This window comes from Schistosoma haematobium, chromosome 1 (genome assembly GCF_000699445.3).
Source record: "Schistosoma haematobium chromosome 1, whole genome shotgun sequence".
In the NCBI taxonomy this organism is placed as follows: domain Eukaryota; kingdom Metazoa; phylum Platyhelminthes; class Trematoda; order Strigeidida; family Schistosomatidae; genus Schistosoma; species Schistosoma haematobium.
The window spans coordinates 40,698,046-40,716,533 of record NC_067196.1 but is presented as its reverse complement, the minus strand read 5'-3'; the positions used below and the strand labels follow the sequence as shown (position 1 = coordinate 40,716,533).

At 30.6% G+C, this 18,488-nt stretch overlaps 1 protein-coding gene across 1 annotated transcript in view; it reads left to right on the top strand.

Moving 5' to 3' along the window:
- DDX31_3 (ATPdependent RNA helicase) overlaps positions 1-18,488 on the top strand; it is a gene marked incomplete at its 5' end in the record, with an annotated part of 41,112 nt that overhangs the window by 15,477 nt on the left and 7,147 nt on the right. The window contains 9 exons of the mRNA XM_051218482.1: positions 1,121-1,442; positions 2,127-2,291; positions 3,119-3,277; positions 4,113-4,303; positions 6,133-6,229; positions 9,748-9,894; positions 11,197-11,484; positions 14,445-14,564; positions 17,241-17,500. Coding sequence (XP_051074058.1) covers positions 1,121-1,442; positions 2,127-2,291; positions 3,119-3,277; positions 4,113-4,303; positions 6,133-6,229; positions 9,748-9,894; positions 11,197-11,484; positions 14,445-14,564; positions 17,241-17,500 — 1,749 coding nt within the window. The remainder of the gene's footprint in view (positions 1-1,120; positions 1,443-2,126; positions 2,292-3,118; positions 3,278-4,112; positions 4,304-6,132; positions 6,230-9,747; positions 9,895-11,196; positions 11,485-14,444; positions 14,565-17,240; positions 17,501-18,488) is intronic.

The window sequence follows — 18,488 nt, the reverse complement described above, 5'->3', positions numbered from 1 at the left end:
AAATTAGAACCTTTAAGTGTCGTAACATTCATTCAGTGTGTCAGTATCTGAAGGTCCTGAGTTCGTTCTTCAGTTAGATCTTAAGTGCGCAATACTATGAAAATTTGAATTAAAAGGAAGCAGCTATTTAAAACTAATTTGTTTTGAATGGGTTGCGAGTTGCAGAAAGGTTATGTTGAAAACTGTCTCTCTTAAACAATTAAATATTCACTACAATCAATCAACTACAATTGAGTAGTTTAGGAAAAGCGTGTAACACTAAATAAATGATAAATAAATATATTTCTCGGTTTTACATGCGCTTGAGAATAATAACGATAAACATCTGAATGAACTTTCGACATAATAATTTGATAGGGTTAAGATTATGGTGAATAAAAGAACGATAGATTAAGATTTGTTTGGTTTAACAAACTACGTTTAAAAAGTCGTTGACCTTAATAATTAATCAATAGCATCATATAAATGACTAGAATACTGTAAATGTATCAACAGTCATTAAATCACTACACTAGTTTCTATAGGTCAGCTCGTGGATAATGAAATTGTTATTTTATTAAGTTAACTAAAAACCACTATCCTTATGTCACAACCTAAAAAAAAATTTGGAATTACTTGAACGAAATTTAAATTAGAATAAATTGTACACTACACTAAATCGAGTAGTCGCATAAGACAGAGCTCAGATTTCTTAGATCTCCTAATTAGTAAGATATCATTGGCTTACTAGTAAGAAGATACAATCTAAGATTAAATGGTTTTAAAATATCCTATGCTTGTCAATAATTTATTACACAATAACAATTTGTAATGAAATGTTATTTCAAACTGAATAAAAAAGCCGAAAAAACCACCTACCTACTAGTTCACCGTCTAGTTTGGAAATGATTGTCAGTCGATTTTATTTGCAACTAGGACGATTGAAATTAATTGTCATTCAGTGATTATTTAATAAATTCATTATGACTAACTTATATTTGTGTTTACAAGCAAGTTATTTAGAATAGCTTAACGGTTGGAAAATAACGTTAGTAATACGGTATATCACAGTGTAACTTTATCTTATCTGTAACATTCTACACTTTTTTTACGTTGTATTGATTATTGTTGTACATTTCAGCAATGATAAAATATTTAATGAAATTCATGGTAAATCAAAATTGCCTCCTGTTACGTATGATCATTCAATCAAAACTATTATTCCTTCTGTCAATAATATTGATCAAAGTGCAAATAAAAAGTCTGATTTTATCAATAATGATTATTATCCACCATTTCATAGTCGATTGTCATGTGAAATACGGCAAAATGAACAATATCTTGACCGTAGTATAACTTCACAATCATTTTCTTTGAAAGGAAGATGTGATCACTTGAAGGGAGATATTAATCAGGTTAACGAATGTGTACGAATATCTGGTATAACCCTCAACAAAGAAGAAGTAAGCCGTAGTATTAATTAAAAATATTATTATTACCATTAGTTCAATTTAATAAAGCTTGATGTTTATATGAAAATACATAATATAAATCTGGTCATATAGTATTGAAGCAATCTACAAACCAGGCTATTTCAATTGTGAATTCATTAACATTGTAAGAAATTTTACAATATAATAGAATTCGAAATAACAAAGTATAATTATTCTGGATAACCTTTTAGAAATTTAAATAAACAAAAGATATGGTCCCACTTTTTGATTACAGTTTTATTATTCCTCAATTACCATTTTCGAAAAATAACTATATATTCAAATATTTTTCATTTCATGATGTCACTGACTTTAATACATTTTGTTCAAATGCATAACACCATAACTTAGTCATTTTAAATAACCTTTTAAGCAAATCTCAAACTTGTTAAAAATCGCGGTTACTCAGACCAAAATAAAAGTATAAGGTAAATGCTGACGGAATACGAGGAGCCTGAAAATTTGATCAGACAGTAAATTTCTTGAGCAATGTATAATTTATTAGGTTTGAGTAAGGAATTGGTATATATATATATATATATGTATAAACCACCATAGTATTAGTAGTGTTAACCTGCCTATTGTATTCAATGCAGAAGTACTAAGATCCTAATTTGTTTTGCATCAATTTGATTTTTTATGCTTACTCATTAGATCATGGCAATCATTAATGAACGAGATGAATTGTATGAGATATTACGAGTTAATGAAGAGGAGGCTAGTGAACGTTATTCTACAGAAAAACGTTTAATGAGTATCAAACAAGAATTTACCGCCGAACAGCAACGTTTAAGACAAATTATCACTGCATTAGAAGAGGTAAAAAAAATCAAATAATGAAAAACAGTTTACATCTTTTTTAAACTTTTTATATTCAAGTCTTTATTCACTTGATGTCTAGATTTCATTTTCCTCAGGTAGAAAATCTAAATTCGTTGTTTATTTGAATGTTTTCGATTATGATTTTTCTCAGAACAAAATTTCGAAGAATAAAATTTTGTGGCAGGCATTTTGTTCTTTCCAATTATTTAGCCTAACTATGATGAATGACATAATTTTAGTTTAGAACGTTACAAAAAACAGGATTCGACTCATCGAAGAGATCTCATAATAATTAATTATAAACAAATATAAAGGAAATCTATTCAATAGCTAGTGACAAGATCGTAAATGATCATCCATAATTTTCATCCCTAACTTATAGGTAAAAGACTAGTAAAAATCAGGTATTATTAAGGTAGCGACTAGATTTGGAAAGAATATTCATAGTTATTCCCAGTATTTGCTTATTAGATTTCATTCACGGTAATTGTGAAACAAATATTAAATGTGTTAATGCATTGTGCTTGGCATGAAATCTGATGACCATGCTTTTGATTACTTTAGAATTTGTGAATAATTTTTTTATCGATTTAGAATCTAGAATGAAATAGCTACTTGATTTATCATGGTCTCCATTTGTCCACTAGAAGATGGCAGTTTGAGACGAAAACTATAGTGCATGTCTTTATTATTATTGTCCTTCTGAATTATGTGATAAAATAAACTAAATTCGTTTGTCATTATTACTTTGGTAAAAGCAACCTCTAGCATTTGATGCTATATTACTACCTAGTATTTTTATTTTCCGCTTTTTCACTTCGTAGGAATTAGAAGTCACAATGTGTCGTCTTAATCAGTTAACTGCTGAAAGAAGCAAATGGACAACTGAATTAGATGAAACAAAAAATGAAAGGAATGAAATGAAAGAGAAATTGAAAAATACAGAAGAAAATCACAAAGTTGAATTGATGGAAATGGAAAATGTTTGTTTATTATTATTGTATTTACATTCATGTTTTGTGTTGGCACAAACTGTCCGTAGTAAGAAATTTTAATGAATTCGTGCACCAATTTTTATGTTTTGGGATATTTAAGCTAGTATTCCTCAGTGATTCAATGACTGTTTAGAAAATGGTGTTTAATGTTGGTCCAAAAACGTCATTTTATAATACCATGTATGATAAACCACTGAAAACCAGGAAACACTGGGTAACTGTTTTTCTTAGAAGAGGACTCCACATTAGTGTCATCCGCAACCCTTCCGATGGATCGAAAATAAGACACTCATATTTCATGATGAGAAGTTGACCTTCAGATCACTGCATCGGAAATTAAAAATTTACAATTCTAACACAAATTAATTCGCAATATTTAGACATAATGTGATCCAGTGAACTAAATGTTAAGCCCTCTCCAAGAGACCTGAATGTCGTAAGTTTGATTCTTGATAAGGCTGTCAATGGGTGTCGTTAATCATTCCTAAAATACAACAAAATATCTGTTCAGTACTTCCTGGTTTTCAGTAATTGTCTAACTAAGGTCAATCATTTGATGTCAACTATAAAATTCAACAATCTTCACAAACCCTCTATTTCATTGTTTAGTTTATGTTAGCAAATACAGATGTTAATAAGATTATTTCTACCTAAAACATTTTTATCTAATAACAATGTAATAAATAAATATAATTCAGGATTAACCACAGTTAATCTCAGCCACAAGTAGTATTAGTTTCATGTTTGACAAGTAAACTATAATCAAAACCGGTATTAAAATAATAATAAATAAAATGTAATTTTATTTATCATATTCATAAAGGCATATCAAGAGAAATTAAAACAAATGAAATTAGATGAAATTAAAAACTCTGATATTATAACAAAAGAATATGAATTAAAAATAAATCATTCTATCAATGAACAAATACAACAAACTACTGAATTTGAAGAGAAATTACAAAAATTAAATAAAACAATTAAAGAAATGGAACAAGAGAAAGAAAATTTAAGGTAAACATTCTTTCTTATTTACATATAGATGTAGATATATTCATGAAAGATAAATTGTTACAGGTCACAGTTCCTGAAATGATTCAAGTCATCAATTTTTAATTTGATTCACATTGTTATTCTAATCAAACATATAGATAAATAGAGAGGGGGGGTTTGTAGAAACTTGAGTAATTTAATAGTTGAGTTTATAAGTCAATTGAAGCTAGACCATCATGGAAAACCTGGAAGCAATGGATAGCCGTTTCGTCCTGATATGAGACTTCTCAGCAGTGCTCATCCATAATCCCTCTTGTGAGAGTCGAACCCAGGATCTGTCGGCTTCGTGCGCAAACGCACAACCTCTAGTTCACTGGTTAGCGTTTTTTTAGCGAGTTAGTTTTCTACGGTGTGAAGACGCTAACCCCATGCCCAACCCTCCTCCTTTATCCGGGCTTGGGACCGGCAGTAGCCCCCGGAGGGACTCCAGGCGGAGTTCTCTAGTTCACTGAGCTGGCATAAAATGGTGTTAATGTCTAACTTTAACCAATTGACGAAATTGTACCACAGATGTTGTTAATTTAACAAGTATGAGAAAATGTAGTAATAATAATGAATTGCTAAAAAACATTAACAACCATATTACCACTTATAAAAAATTAGGTTTTAGTGATAGTGATGGTTTGCAGCTATCTCTTTTGCACCCAGAGCTTACGTTTAAAAATATGAATGGCTAACGCTAGTCCAAACTTTAGAATCAGGTGAGCTCTTAAAATGTATCGACAAGTGATTAACAGTTTGTTTTGTCCAAATGAAATTTGAACGATTGTTTTCATAGTTATGATGTTACTAATTGCACGTTTATTTTGATTACCTTTTTCTTTATTTTTTTAGTTTTGGCCTTGTGATTCTATTACTTGTTTCTGTGAAAAATAGTTTAGGTTCATAGATTTACTAGATTAGATATCGGTTGTATTGTTAAACTGTCATGGAAAAAAGAACGAAACATCCACTAGAATACAAACTGCAAATTATTATGCAATTTTAATCTTGCATACTAGCGTCTCAACAACTTATACCACTATTTATTTGGTGGTAAAGAGCACTAACATTAACATTTTAAAATAATTGATCCTATTTTACAGCAATTGTGAAAGTAAATATGCTAAAAATTAGGACCTTATGTGAATGTATTGGATTGTTATTATTCATTCGAATACAGTGAGTTTATAGAATATTGTAACAAAATTCAAACACTCTACTCAAAAATAAGTGATGAGACATGAAAGTTCACTAATTACAAATAACTATTAATCAATCTGGTAATTCTTCAAAATCCAACTCAATTCATTTTGCTAAAGTATTCACTATGTTTCATCAAAGTTTACTATATATGGTCTAAACTCATATTTTTCTAACGGTATAAATTTAAATGATATACAACTTAAGAGAATGGTACAAAACTACCAAACCGTCAAATGAAAGTGTAAAACCTAGTGTTGCCTTCATTGTTTGTCGTTTTTTTTAATTCCTTCGTCTATCTCTTAAAACTTAATCTTAAGTGAAAAGGAATCAAATAATGGCTGTTTTTGTAAGTGGTTAACAATACAAACTAATGAAGAAGGAGAAGAAGAAGTCCTTCAAATCTAAATATCTTTAAACATTTGTGTAAAAACATAACTAAGTTAATCCAACTTCTAACTTAATTTGGTGAAGGGAATTGTATAAATCGCATCTGTATGAAATTGACATTAGCAGTAATAGTAATAATAATAATAATAATAATAATAATAATAATAATAATAATAATAATTAAAACGTATATTTTTTAATAATCGATGGAATAATAGACATGAAAATGTGGAACTAATGAAAGAACATCGTGAAAGAGAAAGATTAATTCGTAGTGAATACGAAGAGATTCTAGAAAGTAAATCTGTTGAAAAAGTAAGTTCCATGTTTTCCAATAGATTAAATTATTGATTATTATTTATAGTTCATTTTATTAATTACAATTTACTTTATAATGCTTAGTATAATTTCCAGTGGAATTTGAATACAAGTTTTAATCTTGATTAGAAGAACAATGAATAACATTCATATAAGCCATTTTATTACATTTTCTTTATCTTCACTAGTGATTAAATGATGTAAGTTGTCAATCAAAAGATAAAAGTGTGTAATCTAAGAAGTTAGGATAATTTGATAGTCATTTCATCCAATAATGGTGATATAACAATATACACTTGATATTGTTTTACTTGAATCTTCCCATTGACGTTTTAGGACTGAAATTGATCAGTCTCTTATTGGCATATGTGCATACTGTGCGTATGCCTCGATATTGCCTTAATTTACAAGCATTATAAGCAAAGATGGATAGTGGCTAGCAGTGGAATCCAGGACGCGCGTTTCGTTCTGATTGGGACTCGTCAGCTGGATGTACCTGCATCTCAAAGTTGATTTTCACTCTGGGACTCGAACTCAGTACTGTTCGTTTCAAACGCCATCGCGTTATCCACTTAGCTATTGAGTCCTGATAGCCACTTACTTGTGCAATGGGGTGAAGTTTAATTCACTTGATATTGTTTTACTTGAATCTTCCCATTGCACAAGCAAATGGCTATCAGGACTCAGTAGCTAAGTGGATAACGCGATGGCGTTTGAAGCGAACGGTACTGAGTTCGAGTCCCAGAGTGAACATCAACTCTGAGATGCAGGTACATTCCGCTGACGAGTCCCAATCAGAACGAAACGCGCGTCCTGGATTCCACTACTAGCCACTATCCATCTTTGCTTATAATATAACAATATAGTCTAAATCAAAGATGTATTTTGTTGGCATTAGCTTTAAATGAAGAAAAAAGAAACACATTACTTTATTATTCATATCATAGTGTCAATTGTTTTACATCTATGTCATTCGTAAATATACATTTTACAGTATTTTCCACACTGCTTGAAACATACTCTGCCAGTAATTAGTAACGTCATCATCCAAAGAATCATGTAAACTATTGAATACATAATTCAAATATATTTAAACAGTTGAGATCATAAGTCAATTGAAACTAGACCACCATGGAAAATCTGTAAGCACTGAATGGCCGTTTCGTCCTATATTATCTGCAAAGTTAATTTAACCATATTGTAATGCCTTCATCCTAAAGTATAAGTATAATATATTTTTCATTTGAAGGTGAAGTTTCTAATATTTAGATTAAATTTCTTGACTCACAAATACTACAGTAGTTTTTGTAGAATATATTATTAATCAAAATACACTCACGGATATAATTTACAAAATGTAGTTATCGGTCATTGTAATGCATTTTTTCTATGAAAACAATCAAAATAACTTATTTCATATACCCTTATTAAACCTTTTTTCTGTAAACCTTTCTATTAGATGAATTATAATTATTCTGAATATGACACTTGGCAAAACCTCTATGGATGATATTCTTAGTAGACAGTGAAATTTCAGCTCAATGAAAGCAAACTAAACTATATATTAGTTATTTATTTTACCGCATAGATATTGGTACAAGGAGGCACCAACTACATATGCGCAACACAAATCTCATTTAATATGTGTGAGAACTGTGATACTGCCCGGGTGCCCAGACCAAAGCAGGTGGTTTTCTTAGAGGGCCACACCTGGAGCCTTCGACCTAAAGTTCTGATCTACAAGACAGTGAAGCAACGTCAGGAGATGCAATTCCATGGTAGCCGGTGACCAACTATTGGTTCATACGCCATTTGTTCCTCTAGGATACTGTAGCCCATGTACACCACTGGGTTGGAATCAGGATTCTCCAACTTCCCTAGGTGGACTCTTCATGTCCACCAACCCGATTAAAGCGTCGGACATCCGCTTTTCGTCCTGTCATTTTCGTAAACAACACCCCCGCCACGAGAAGGCAGTGGGTAGGACTTCCCTGTCAGAGGTACATACGTGTGGCCATGTGAGAGCATTTCGAGAGGGAGAGCGGACTCTCCCCACTCTCGGCTGTACCAGGGCATTTGGGTGCATAAGAAATTTAAGCACCTACTTTCTGGATGTAAGTCGATTGTTTCCAACATAAATTGCCGTTGGTTACTTAGTTATTAAAAACAGGATTAAACTTACGTAATGTATAACATATCAACCCACTGGTATGAGTAATGTCAAACAATAATACATAGTTAGTAAAATTTATTAACTTTTTGTGATTAAAGAATGGTCAGTATTCATTCACATCGCGAAGTACACCACTACAGTAAACTATTTTTTTAATTATTCAAACATTTGTTTTTAGTTATAATGGATTGTTTTACTGAAAAATAACATCAAATCTATTCAGTACGAAAACGAAATCTTATACCTAATATGATTATTGTTTGATATTATTCAGTAATTTAGATTGGTAACCAAGATGTCATAAATAAGCAATGTACCTCTTACTCAAAGTTCTGAATATATATAAAATGATACAATCAAACGAAAGATCAAATGTCAACTTTGTGAAAAGTTGTAACAAATGAATTGTTATAATACATTTTTTAATAAAGATATTTTTTTAACTAAAATTCAGACTAATTTATTCTATTCAGATCAAATTCATTGATTTTGAAATTGTATTTATTTACTGATATTAAAGATAGTAAGTTCTTGGACACTTGTATTGCTTCGAGCAATAAATAAATCTTGTCTTTCCGTAAGATTTTCATTTGGATGCATACATGACATTAGTAGTTCTTATTAATCAACTTAATCTTAGTTATGGATTTTAGTTCAATTCGATGAAAACGTTCTTCACATTCAACTGATTCCCACAAATTACTAAAATAAGTTATGGTAATATAATCATTCAGGACTAACTTGGAAATGGATTAATGAGAAATGGGAATAGGTAGATTGTAAATCTTTCATGAATTAAACAATCATATTATCGATAAGTAATGAATAATATTCATAATGTATCAATAATCAAGTGAAATCCTAAATAAGAACAACTGGATCCCATTTCATTCGGCTAAAGTTTAAGTCCATGTTTGGAAGTCTGAATAATTCTAACTCAATTCACGATAAAGTTATGAGTCTACACTAATCAAGAGTCTTAAACTAGAAAAAATCAGTTTTCCAGATCACAATGAAAACTCTCTTCACATGAATAAATTACTTTAAATATTGGCAAAGATTAGAAAAATCCATGTATAAAATTAACTATAATATCGTGAGTGATTTTAATAAACGACTAATATCAACCCAATGACTCATGAAAATCAAAATAAACTAGACAGTTATTTTATTCAATTTTAGGAGTTTTGTGACTGAACTACCTCATCCAAGTTCTGATTTTGATAGACCTTCATTTACTCCTAGATTACATTTGCAATTTATTTAAAGTACTTTAAAACATAACAAAATATAACAATAATAATTTGGTTTATTTTTATTATTATTTTCATTTTAATAAAAGAGTAAGGAAATATCTAAATTAATGGATGTTCATTCTATTCAATTAAATGAATTGGTTGAACAAATGCAAAAAGAAAAAATTCAAGCTATCAACGAGATCAGATCGTGTTATACAGAAAATATTGAAGAATTACAAAATAAATTACTGGTAAATCTTACTATTTATAAGTAAAATGTATGTGGGTTTAAGTACGTACGTCCTGTGGTTGGTTTTGTTTCAAAAGCATATCATTTAACATTGGTAATATAAATGGTTTATGTCAATCATTTTATCAAATAATGACCAATATTATGTTGTTTAGTCCCCTGGATGGATAGAATTTTATTAATTAACTACTAATAATTTTAGTTTACTTTGTTAGCAAATACTAGGTTTCAGTCTAAGAAATACATTGGTTTGAAGACAGATATTAGTGATGGTCGTCAATCAACAATTTGAATGAACAATTCTAGTACATCTTTCACAGTCATAATATAATATGAATAAACTAATACTTTAATAGCTTATTTATTATGTGAAGTCATTTAGTTCTTACTACTAAGTTCTTACTACATAAGTCATAATGATCTAACCAAATGACCTTTAAAGATATACAAATATAAGTCCAACTCATATTATTGATGATACAGAACCAACATTTTGAGTTATTTTAACACAATTTACATAGGACTAAATTATGTTCAATGAAGCCCTAATTTTTGAGCAATAAGTCAGTGAAACTATATTAGTTAATGATAGAAACCATAAGTTGAATAACCTATAAATGAACATACTATTTAACTTTCTTCCTTTATGATTGATTTGTGACAAACATAGAAAATAAATAGTTAATCTTCTCATTTCTTATATCAGTTATTGAAAACCCTATAGTGTTTCAATAGTATACAAAAAAAAATTCACAAGTGTAATCATATTAATGGATATTAAACTGTAGATAGAACTCACATACTGTTGGGTACGTTAGATCCCCAAAACTCATATTTTGTAATTTTATCTTTGTGGAGTTTGTATGCAGATGTATGCTTGGGCATTTCTTACCACTCACGCACATAGTAGATTGACGAACTTATCGATTAAATGTTTAAATATTTCAATGGCAGTCGATTGACGAACTTATCGATTAAATGTTTAAAAACTTCCATGGCAATATCGATCATATATATTTTGTATAAATACGCTTGATTTGTGTGCTTGATGGACCTGGTATCTTTTGGTTGTCTGTAGAATACATTTCCTACATCTTACCAAGACTTCTGGATCGAGTTAGCTGAATGGGGGACAACGGGCCAGTATAGCCTATCGAGTCTCTGTGATTCCTTGATTCTCGTTCCGTTCCGAGTAAGACGAATCAGTAGTAGCATTCAAGTTTAACGAACATAACACATACATATAACATAACTATGTATTAATATATTTCTTTTTTGATAATAATTACCCATTTTATTTTAGTCTAAACAAACAGAAATTCAAACACTTAATGAAACATTAACTAATACACAAAATTTATTACATGAAAGTCGTAATCAAGAAATTTTAGAAAAATTAAAAGTTCAAACTGTTGAAGCACATTCAAAAGAATTAGTTGAATGGGAAAAAGAAAAATTTGAATTATGGAAAATTAAAATGAATGAATTAAAAGATGAAAAAGATTCATTTATTGAAACAATGAAACAAGAATTACAAGAACAAAAAGATCTTACAAAATTTTATCAAGATAAAATGAAAACTATTCAAAAAGTAAATTATGTTTTTGTTGTAATACTCAATTCTTTAGTCAAATATTCATATATTCATTTAATATAATCGATACTATATTGTTGCGAATTAATATAACTGCATTAAATTCATATGTTTGTTTAGCTGAAGTGATTCTAGTTAACAATTAAAAGATCGATTCAAGTTAGATATATACACCGTTGGATGCCGGCTCAGTTGTCTAGAGGTTAATCGTCCGCACGTAAGACTGAAGTTCCTGGGTTCGAGTCCTGCCTGCAGGATTGTGGATTCGCACTGCTGAGAATGAAATGCCCGTACAGTGCTTCCAGGTTTTTAATAATGATTTAGTTTAGATCGACTTGCGAATTCAACTTTGAAAAATAAAAGATATCTTTTTACCATTAATGGTACGAACAAGTCTTATTTTAGGGTTATGTATGATGTCATAATATTTTAGTATTGTTATTTATTATCTTATACAACTTGCAAATGATTCAGTACAAGAATATAAAGATGAATTTCATTTTTGAAATTATTCCATCAAATGGAAGTTTATTAAGTTCACTTAAAAACAATTTAAAAGCTGAAATTATACTAAAAAATAACAGTAGTTTTGCGAGTACAATGAAAAGTGCATACAATTAACTTACGGTTGGATTCATGTATGTATATCAAATGTATAGTTCTGTAGTAGCTGTGCTTCGTTAACTAATCACCCTCGTAATCGTCATCATATAATCCTCAACGGTGTTTGAAATCAGAAGGCAAAGAGAAGCAGCGACTGCAGTTTTATTAGCAGATAACTCAGACCACAAAGCAGAGAAGCGAATGAGTGAGTAAGCGAGACGAAAGAGTATATAGGAATAAATGTAAGCAATGTTCAAGCATACATATTTCATACAAGCACAACAATAATAATGGTACAACGATATAGATAAGTTATTAGTACGTATGACTCTGTCCGTTAAATAAGTTAACAAGAGGGCTTAACCGAATTAAATGTGAACAAACTCAGTGGCACGTGATCTGCTATAGTTCTTCATATTGTCTATTACTTGTAACATTGGTGATCTATAAAATTCTGAAACGTAACAAATAAACAAATTTATATGATTAATGATGAAGTGAATTAAATAATTGATTCTTAGAAATATACCTTAATTTCCTATTTTACGTTAAGTTTAGACAATAGTTTAGCACATTTAATTTCTAATTATATGTGAAAGACAATCGATATATTTTTCGTTAAACGTTTGTAATGCAAATGTGAAGATGGTATATTTTCATTTGTTCAAAGTAAAATGTACGTTCCATCATTAATAATGTATGATATTTTTTTGCAGAGTAGATGTCTAATAAGAATTCTCTTGATCCCACTTTTACTTAGTTTCACTTGGAAAGTAGCCTTCTGGTAATTGATTTATAAATTCACATTAGTACCTTTTCTTCTTCTAAAATACTCATGGTCTCTTCCTAACTTTCTTTTTGTTATAGAAGTTTTTCATTAGTTTGGTAATGTATTAATATACTGCATTTTCCAAAGATACTTCCATCATATTTCTGTGTAATAAATATTTCCCTGATAAATATTGCTTGATAAATCAAACAAATCTTCTGATCAAGATTTCACTTTTATTCTACATTAATTCGACATTAAAAAAAGGAACTATGGTGTTAGTACTTAGAATACTCATTACTATTATCAAAATATGTTACTAAAATAAATTATTCATACTACAATAAGAGTATGTTTGTTGGTTTAAATTTTCAAACCGTTTTCTAAGAATAAAATAAACCATGAGTCATCATGGAAAATCTGAAAGCACTGGACGGCCGTTTCGTCCAAGTATGGGACTTCTCAACATTGCCCATCCACGATCAGCTTACTGAAGACAACGGTGTACGGTGGCGCAATTTCGTGGATTGGTTGAAGTTAGACATTAACACCGTTGGATGTCGGCTCAGTGGTCTAATGTTTAAGCGCTCACACGCGAGACTGATAGGCCCTAGGTTCGAATCTCGCAGGGGGCGGGATCATGGATGCGCACTCCTGTGGAAACCAGTACTAGGACGAAACAGTCGTCCAGTGCTTCCAGGTTTTTCATGGTGGTCTAGCTTCAATCGACTCATGATTTCAACTATTGGAATCTCTAAAATCTCCACAATACCCCTTACTGATAATAAACTAAACGATAAGAAAATTTCAAAACAAAAGAAGAAACTGATAGGCCATAAAAAGAAGTATTGGTCTTTTCATTACTTACTTATTCGGTTTTGAACTCCATATAATTCTATCACACTAAATAAACTTTGAACAGGTGAACACTTTAAAAGTTGAAATTATACTTGTAAATTTATTACTCATATAATGGGATTAAAAAGTAAAATTAGATTCTCTTACTCATGGTGATTGTTGTTCAGCATTACAGCCGTTTTCAATTCAATGTGATAGTTACTCAGTTTAGCATTCAGTTTGCTTTTTCCAGTGTGATATTTTATTCGTTATAACATTAATTTATTTCAGTGTCACGTTTATTCAACATACAATATTCTTGTATTAAATTAACGTCAATTATGTTTAGTACGACATGTGGCATGTGGTTTGTTATAACCCTAGGTATTTTTCCATATATGTGATGTTACTTTAATTAATAATCAAAATCAATGTACAATCAGTACATAAATGAGTGTATTTTTTACTCTGGTCATCGTCGTTATGTTTTGAGTTTAATAAATCTTCCCCTATATCAGTCTTGGTGTTCACACTTCGCGTTGTGGTTCCTCTTTTTTTTTTCTTTCAAGTATAAGTTATAATTGATATAACAAACTGCTAACGTAGTCATAACAATCACATATTAGTGATTCATTTTTAGATATAAGTAAATATTTTGCACTGCTGATACATCGATGAAAATTGTCAATCAATAAAGAAAAAATTAACAAACCGTTCTTGCATTGTATCTATTTCTTTTTTTATTTAGGAGTCAGATACATATCAAACTGAATTAGAACGAAAAATAATTACATTAGAAAATCAAATAGAAACATTAAAAATGAAACATGAAATCGATAGAAGTGAGATTCAACAAGTCTATAATCAAGTATGTATTTATCCTTATTTATAATTATGGGTAATAAATAATAAAATGAGATTAGGAATAGATGATAATTTTCAAACAATAAACTGAACTCATCATTTCTGAATATTTGGACTACACTAACTAACTTTGCTAGATCTCCTTTTTGTATAGCAAATTTGTATTGCAATTTTTTGGCCTCAAAATTAGTTTCTGTATAAGAATTCAACATTAAGTAACAAATATGAAGATTATTGATTCAGATTCAAATAAATTATCAAGGCCATTGACAGTTTTGATCGAGATGTCTGTAGATTGAAGATTATGTATTCAAAATACTATGTTAGTACTTAAACTATTACTTATAAACCACTATTTTATTACCAAGCACCGGAACAGTCGACCTGAAGATATAAAACAGGTACGATGTTCCAGCCGTGTCAAGGTTGGTCAAGTATTATCCAGTGAAGTCTATTAGATTTTCTGTAAATGGTTTACGCTTCTGAAGGTTGATAAACTCACAGCGTAGACGTAATTTTGTGAAAAAATCTATGCCCTCAGGTCTTGGCGCGCAAGCGTTGCACCAGGGGCAAATATAATCTACATACATATTGGCAACACATACGTTTTCACACATGCATTCCTTAGTATACACATAGATTTATTTATACTGTAAGCAAATACACTTTACATGCACACCGACAGCATTCACTAATGCTGTAACATACATTTTGATAGATTCACCCACCTGGGAGGGTTGATGGTCATCTCTTCCTTCGAACGTATTTGATACAGCTGACTGTCACTTACGCGCTACATTTATAAGTGTTTTCGCCTTTGCACTTCATCACATACACAAAATCATAGGCACTCTTCCAGGAAGGATTGACAGTCACCTCTCCTTGGTATATGCTGCCATATTTTTTATTATGTCTTCGACCTGAAGGATTAGCCGTCTGATTTCATTAGATATAAAGCAGACATTTTTCAGCTTACGTTCCAAGTGCTAACTCACGCATGTACCTTTTACATACACCTACACACATAAACTACGCAAGTCGAGGCTCATACAATTCACATACATGAGCACATACATCGAGAAGCCCACAGGTTTTTTAGTGAGCCTTGAAGAATGGAACCCAGGTGATCCGGTTTACAGTAGAGTGGTGGATTAGTCCTGTCTTCTCCGACCGCCGAAGTTAGCGAGCAGGGTTACCTCTACCACCCAGCAGAGCCACAAGGAGACAGTGGGTCTAATTTTGCTGCTATAAGGCAGGTAACTGTTCGTAAACCCTACTTAATTGGGTGAAATATTATGCTATATTTTTCTGAGGTCCTGATCAAATGAAGAATGATGATTTACATATCATAGTGACTCAGCTGCATTTGAGATTTACTTCGCAGCCGAATCACAACATGTCGTCGAGAGACATAAGAAGCTATGAAAGGAAACCAACTATCTGAACTCAGTTAAAATATGGGATCTCTCGCAACTCTAATACCCACTGTATTGTGATAGACATAGAATAATGAATACATATTCATTTGAATTACTTGTTTATCGAATGAATTAATTCAAAAGAATTCAAAAGAAAGTGAAATACATGTATACGTTTAGGCGAAATTCTGAAGAATTCTCGAAAATTAAAACTTTTGGATCTAAATGTTTCGTAATAATTGTATCGACTCCGTAAAATTCATCTAGTCCATGTGACTGCTGAAAGAGACTACCGAAATTTGTCTTACTTGTTTCATACTACTCATAAGTATATAAATAATTTATTTGTTTAGACCATGCAAATAAAGGGGAAACTTTTTTTATACCTCTAATAAAATAAAATTATCCAGTGAGTCATGTTATTTCGTTTCAACACCAGATCTTTTGAAACCAACTTTTTCGGAATATTCGCTCAATAATTTGATCTAATAAGATTTGATAATCAAAGGAATTTTAACGACTACCGATTGAGTTCTTTTTAGTCAAATTTGGCATGGGATTTCTTAGAAAAAGTATATGTATCCCAATCTAGATGGAGTTCCAACACCCCATCATAAGTCGAAATGTAAACATTTTGTGTCATTATGTATGATTGGTTTTACATTTGACTGAACAATTAAATGTAGTGAATATAAAAACTACACGATCCAAATATATTCTAATGAGTGCTCTACCAACATGAAGTGATAACAGAATTTTTTGTGTAATATAACGCTGATAAATTGTGCGGTAGACTAGTCTTATGCTTATTATCTTAAAGTTAGTGTTCATGGTATTTCAAGAGTTCAGTTAGTAACAATGAAGTGTAATACGAGAAAATTTGAATGCGTCTATCTTCCAACATATTGAATCTATCGATCATATCAAGCCATATATTTTACTCTGTTAACGAGTTTCTTTGTATCAATACAAACAAAAATAGAATAGAGAATGTCAATAAAACACGATTATCTAAACTTTAGTGACTCAATGCATCATTCATGTGTGAGTACATTTTGAATTGGAAATTAATCCTAAGCTCTTTTAAATGAGAATACATCGGTCAGACATCATGATAAGTACTACTGCTGCCCACATTCCAATCTTTAATTTATGAGATAGAGGGACGATGTAAGACACGAGTTGTTTTAAATTTAACGTTTAGTATACGTTATTATCTTTTAATTATTCATTTTCTTCTACGTATATTTACTTTTTTTTAGAAATTATCCAACATGGAATTACAACATTCTCGAGAAATTAAACAAGCTGTAGAAACTGAAAATGTAACTGTACAAAAGCAAGTACATGAAAAAAATCAAGCAGAAAAAGATAAAATATTAGAAGACTTAATCTCTTCATCAACACAGATTGCTTCGAAAATTGGAAATTTAGTCAATGATATCTATCATATTGTTGAATGGAATGTACAAAATTTATACAGTTTTCCCGATTTCACTTTGGATTTAGATGCACAAGTTATGTAAGTTGAGTTTTGTATTCATGGTATTTGATATCAGACTATGGAAAAACTCAAACTGTTTAAACTTTGTAAATAATTCAACATAACCAATGAATTTGAGAAAAATCTTGTCATTTAGAATGAAGCCTGAAAGTTTGAAAACACGCACACTGATTTCAGATTGTTTTTGTACTGCGTTTTAAGTTATGCAGAAAATCAAGAGTACATATTACAGAACATAAATTCCTTTATTATTAGTGCTACAGAAATGTTGATTATTTATCAGTTTATAAATGTTTTCTATAGAATCTCTTGGATGGTTCCAGTTTGAAGACCATGTTGAGCATAAAATCTTGAAATCAGTAGATGAGGGTTTTAAGAATTCGGTACAATTAAGATAACGCAATACAAGCAACACACTTTACAAACCTCAAATCGTGAGATGTCAATTTGCCAAATTCACCATCACTAAGGAAGTTTCTATTTCCATTACTTTCACATGAGTCAAGTTATAACTCATAGTGTAAACCAAATGGCAAACAGATACTAGTAGTTAGCGAAGATTGAACTGGTTGTTATGCATTCAAAATAGACAAGTTGTCCTCAAAAAAGAACGTCCCAACAGATAGAGTACATATTATAGATTTAACAACAAACGGAGGAAGAGAATACTGCAACAAGTAGTAAAATGCATCAGAATAGCAAATACATGTTCAAGTGTTTGTCTTTCACAGTACATCAAGTTAGTCAAGAGACGTGCATTACAGGTTCCACAATGGTTGATAATGAAATAAACTGTTGAGCATAACAGTCCCAAATAAACTGAATATTGGGTAGAAAGTTAATAATGATTTTATCTTTGTGATATCCTAATGAGTGGAAAATTATATTTCCGACGTTTCGTGACTTAATTTAAGTCACTTCTTCAGAGTAAATAAATAATCGAAGGAAGGAAACAATGTTAAGCTATAATATTGTACTTTAGCATTCCATCAGATAGATATCTGAA